The 5,938-nt window shown below is 40.2% G+C and overlaps 1 protein-coding gene across 1 annotated transcript in view; it reads right to left on the bottom strand.

Moving 5' to 3' along the window:
* Window positions 1–2,388, bottom strand: part of LOC138958808 (uncharacterized) — a 7,617-nt gene extending 5,229 nt beyond the window's left edge. Inside the window, exons 1-3 of the mRNA XM_070330103.1 lie at window positions 2,337–2,388; window positions 1,666–1,725; window positions 1–239 (exon numbers count right to left, since the gene is read on the bottom strand). The exon at window positions 1–239 is cut by the window's left edge and continues 2 nt beyond it. Of these exons, the coding sequence (XP_070186204.1) occupies window positions 1–239; window positions 1,666–1,725 (299 nt within the window). The 5' untranslated portion in view covers window positions 2,337–2,388. The remainder of the gene's footprint in view (window positions 240–1,665; window positions 1,726–2,336) is intronic.
* Between the last annotated feature and the right edge of the window lie 3,550 nt (window positions 2,389–5,938).

Raw genomic sequence — 5,938 nt, 5'->3', positions numbered from 1 at the left:
GCAGCACACGTCTTTGGCCAGACGCAGACGACAGCGACTTTGGTGTGGCTGCCATGTTCTTCTATAAACGTCTGCTGGCAGTGGTACAAAGGTCCCTTTTGCGCATGGCAGCATTCCATATGGTAATCATTGTTCCAGGATACGTTGTCGAAGTAGTCTGGGCACTCAAGCACGCTGCTGCAGCGACGCGACATGGCCTGTTCAACCGGAACTGAATAGTGCACCTCGGCTGCCCCTGCCTGTTGACAGGTTTTCAAGCTCAATATTTATAGGTTGAGTATGCATGAACCAAGGAATTTGTTTGTTTGTTTGTTTGCTTAACACCCAGTCCACCACGAAGGGTGATATCAGGGCGGTGCTGCTTTGACATTTAACGTGCGCCACACACAAGACACGGAAGTCGCAGCACAGGCTTCATGTCTCACGCAGTCACATTATTCTGACACCGGACCAACCAGTCCTAGCACTAACCCCATAATGCCAGACCCCAGACGCCAGACGGAGCAGCCACTAGATTGTCAATTTTAAAGTCTAAGGTATGACCCGGCCGGGGTTCGAACCCACGACCTCCCGCTCACTGGGCGGACGCCTTACCACTAGGCCACCGTGTTGCGGTAACCAAGGAATCTTGGATTTTTTTTTATACATATATATTAACAACAACAACAAAAAATTTTTTTGGGGGGGGGAGGTGCTATCATACAAGAGAATGTCACATGACCCCCGGGACAGCTACTTTTCACCCCCAAAGTGTGATACTAAACATTGTAAATGAGTGCCATCTTGAGAATGAAGAAATTGTTCAAAATAACACCCATATTCGATGTTAATTAGGAAACAACATTAGCTGTTGATTTTTGCTGATGTTGTTCTTGCCAAGCTCAGACACATATCAAAATGTACAGCCTGTATGCTTCCTCTACAAATTCGGAATTGTTTTGCTGAATTATAAGTTGTCAGATTGACAAAGGTATCAGTGCGTTACGAAATATAGTCAGCGCTCACAGACAAACACATATATCAAAAACCAAATGGACTGCTCACAATCCAAAATTCAGATTAAAAACAACAACAAGAAATGTCTGCTTTGGGGGCCTTTAATTTGTTTAATATGGGTGTTATTTTGAACAATTTCTTCATTCTCAAGATGGCATTGCCATTCATTTACAATGTTTAGTATCACACTTAGGGGGTGAAAAGTAGCTGTCCATAAAGATCGGTCCAGTAGTTTAGTCTGAATCGCTCTACACACACACACACAGACACACACACACACATACACACACACACACACAGACACACAGACACACACACACACACACACACACACACACACACACACACACACATAGACCACGACCCTCGCCTCGATTCCCCCCTCTATGTTAAAACATTAGGTCAAAACTTGACTAAATGTAAAAACCACCAACAACGACACAAACAGCAATATTCACAACAAATCCAACATCAACAACAACAGTATCAATAGCACCAAGAAGAAAAAGACGACGACGACGACGACGACGAAGACGAAGAAGAAGAAGAAGAAGAAGAAGAAGAAGAAGAAGAAGAAGAAGAAGAAGAAGAAGAACAACAACAACAACAACAACAACAACAACAACAACAACAACAACAACAACAGCAACAACAACAGTGGTTACTCACAAGTTGTACCTCTCCAACACATATAACCAGAATCACGAAGAACTCCCATGAAGGAAACATCTGCAACAAACAGATATATTATGTACACCTCCCTTTGACGTAGCAATTACACCTTCGATTTAATTTCACTGTTTTGATTCCTCTGCTCCATTCCGAGAAGATGTAATTGCGATCGAAAGGTTAGGATCAAAGTGGAATGCTGGTGTGAATGTCTAGTGCCTTTGGTGCACTTGATGATGGTTCTGCTGTTATTGTGGTGTTATAGTTTTGTTCTTGTTGTTTTGTTGGTGGTGGGAATGCTGGTGTTGTTGTTTTTGTTGTTGATGTACAGTGGAAGGGGCAGGTAAAAAGAACACATGGTCGAGGTGCTTTGCGTCATCGTGAAAGGCACACACTACACAAACCGACAGAAACAGAAAACAGAAAAAGCCACCTAGCAAGCCAGCTACACACACACACACACACACACACACATACACACAGAGTGTGAGACCGAGGGCTTTCCGTACCGGTAGAGCTTCTTATTTGTTCTATTCAGGGGCTCTTTTCGATTTTTCTCATCGTGGTGAGGCGCTTGTAAAAAGCCTAGTCGACACTTTAACTCTTTCGACAAGCTATTGTTAAATAATCTGTGTACAGAATATCCATGACGGGATAAAATAAATCCTTACCTTCCCTCCGGACACTCAATTTTCCTATGTCATTGCTTCTGTGACTCCAACCGGAAATGAATGACTTTACAGGTAATGTTTTTGATTTTTTAATGCCAATGCATTTTAAAATAAAGTTAAGATACATAAATACACTAAAATAATGATTATCAGAACTAGTTTGTCGTAATAACGAATACCAAGATAACGAGCTTATAAATCTATATTTGGCTATTACAGGTACACAACAGGCGCTTGATACTATTAGTTTGTCGTCTGAACGTGTACTGTATAACACCTCATGACTGTTATTAGGATTGAATTAGGATTGACGGCCAGGGATAGTTTGCGATGGAGGCAGAGGGTGTGAACTCAATATCGAAATCTACGCTTTGTTAGGGGTGTACATTTCTATTTGTATGCAGTGATACATGTAGTCGCAAACACAGGTTGTTTTCCAATCACTGAAGTGCAACACTGGGAGTGGCCCGCCGCAGACACAATCACCGAATTAATCAATCAATCAATCAATGAGGCTTATATCGCGCATATTCCGTGGGTACAGTTCTAGGCGCTCAGCAGTGATGCCGTGTGAGATGAAATTTTATACGGCCAGTAATTGCAGCCATTTCGGCGCATATTTACCTTTCACGGCCTATTATTCCAAGTCACACGGGTATAGGTAGACAATTATTAACTGTGCCAAAGCAATTTTGCCAGGAAAGACCCTTTTGTCAATCGTGGGATCTTTAACGTGCACACCCAATGTAGTGTACACGGGGGGGAGTTCGGACACCGAAGAGAGTCTGCACACAAAGTTGACTCTGAAATAATGACGGGGGTGGTAAGTGGGAGGGGGCGTGGGAAGGGGAGCACGCTCGCATGCCTAAGCATAGTATTGATTTTTGCACACTGCGCTGTTTGGGGAAGGTATTTCCCTCCTTACTGCCAGTAATATTGTGCCTGTGCTTCATTCATATGTGCTCAACACCTGCCTTGTGTCTAAAGCTTAAACATAGAACCCTAACTTCCTATTACGGTTTTATGATCCTTATCACCCCATCGAGGGATTATCTACGAGTGGAGGCAATATACGGGCGAACATTTTGTATTTTTTCCCAAAGCGCCTGTGTCAGCAACGTTTGTCACGCTTGAACCTAGGCCTTTTTTTGGGGAGGACACCAGTAATCAAACCAGACTGCCGGTATCACAGGTATCGACCGATGATCTTCCCGCACCCAATTAATTGAAACACTCGCACATACATTCTTGGAATAAGAACTTTTTCCTGGCAGTCAAAAAAGTGTTGTAATATGTGACTGCATGGCTAGATTCGTAATAATAATGAACACTAACTCTTCAAACAAGAGCTCACGGCAATGTCAAAGAAGTCGCGTAAGGCGAAATTACTACATTTAGTCAAGCTGTCGAACTCACAGAATGAAACTGAACGCACTGCATTTTTTTCACCAAGATCGTATAGCATCGTCAGTCCCCCGCTCGTGGAAAAGGCAGTGAGCTTGTTTTTAATCCAAACATAACATATCTATATGTTTTTGGAATCAAAAACCGACAATGAATAAAATGATTTCAGAAATTTAATTTTAATCATAATTTTCATATTTTTAATTTTCATAGCTTGATTTTAATCCAAATATAACATATTTATATGTTTTTAGAATCAGGAAATGACGAAGAATATGATAAAATTACTTTCAGATTGTTGTATAAAAAAAATAATGTTAATTGCAATTTTCAGATCTTTAATGCTGAAACTCATTAATTCATTTTTAAGCCTCCAAATTGAAATGCAATACCAAAGTCCGGACTTCGTCGAAGATTGCTTGACCATAATGTCAATCAATTTGGTCAACAAATGAGGGCTTGACAGTGCCGCCTCAACTTTCACAAAAAGCCGGATATGACATCATCAAAAACATTTATCAAACAAATGAAGAAAAAAACGTTGTACCCAGGAACTCTCATGTAAAGTTTCATGAAAATCGGTTCAGTAGTTTTCTCGGAATCACTCTATACACACGCACACACGCACATACACCACAACCCTAATTGTGTAACAAGTCGCGTAAGGCGAAAATACAATATTTAGTCAAGTAGCTGTCGAACTCACAGAATGAAACTGAACGCAATGCCATTTTACTCGTAGCATCGTCAGGCCACCGCTCATGGCAAAGGCAGTGAAATTGACAAGAAGAGCGGGGTAGTAGTTGCGCTAAGAAGGATAGCACGCTTTTCTGTACCTCTCTTTGTTTTAACTTTCTGAGCGTGTTTTTAATCCAAACATATCATATCTATATGTTTTTGGAATGAGGAACCGACAAGGAATAAGATGAAAGTATTTTTAAATTGATTTGGACAATTTAATTTTGATAATAATTTTTATATATTTAATTTTCAGAGCTTGTTTTTAATCCGAATATAACATATTTATATGTTTTTGGAATCAGCAAATGATGGAGAATAAGATAAACGTAAATTTGGATCGTTTTATAAATTTTTATTTTTTTTTACAATTTTCCGATTTTTAATGACCAAAGTCATTAATTAATTTTTAAGCCACCAAGCTGAAATGCAATACCGAACCCCGGGCTTCGTCGAAGATTACTTGACCAAAATTTGAACCAATTTGGTTGAAAAATGAGGGCGTGACAGTGCCGCCTCAACTTTCACGAAAAGCCGGATATGACGTCATCAAAGACATTTATCAAAAAAATGAAAAAAACGTTCGGGGATTTCATACCCAGGAACTCTCATGTCAAATTTCATAAAGATCGGTCCAGTAGTTTAGTCTGAATCGCTCTACACACACACACAGACACACACACACACACACACACACACATACACCACGACCCTCGTCTCGATTCCCCCCTCTACGTTAAAATATTTAGTCAAAACTTGACTAAATATAAAAAAAGGGATGTAGAAATATTATTTTGTCACAGTTTATGTTGAATATTTTCGAAGAAAGTAGAGAAGAAACTAAACTGAGCAAAACAATTATTGCACCCATTTTCGTACCCCAACTAAAACATTCATTCACTTGTCATTTTATTCAAACTTTATATGCCATTAAAGTCCCTTTACATGGCTACTTTGCACACTTTTCGGATTAAAGATTTCTGTATTAGGTATCACGTGACCCCCGCCAAAGTCAGAGTACCCCCAAAATCGACCTGACAAAAACCCTAGTCCCGTATTTTAAAATCTGTAAAAATTCAGGATTTGCTGATAAGAAACAATTCTGCATATCGATGGATATGCCATTAAATTTCCATTCAAAAACAGTGTGTATGTGTGTTCGCGATGCACGCCCAAGGTTCTCGATGGATCTGTTTCAAATTTGCTGGCCATATTCAGGTACACCCCGGACATAACCTGATTGATGAGATATTTCAACACGTGCTCTCAGCGTGCAGCGCTGAACCGATTTTGGTTTTTCTCTGGATCCATTCCCAGTAACTCTTCCTTATATTCTCCAGTGTTTTCAGCGTTTATCTCCCTTCTTTCGTGTGGCGTCAATCCATATTCCCGTTTCTATTTTTAGAAGGTCACTGTCGACAACGCTCAATCCATATTCTCGTTATACTATTTTTAGAAGG

The sequence above is a fragment of the Littorina saxatilis genome, linkage group LG2 (genome assembly GCF_037325665.1).
Source record: "Littorina saxatilis isolate snail1 linkage group LG2, US_GU_Lsax_2.0, whole genome shotgun sequence".
Lineage (NCBI taxonomy): Eukaryota > Metazoa > Mollusca > Gastropoda > Littorinimorpha > Littorinidae > Littorina > Littorina saxatilis.
Note: the sequence above shows the minus strand (reverse complement) of the source record. Positions and strands in the feature narration are given on the sequence as shown.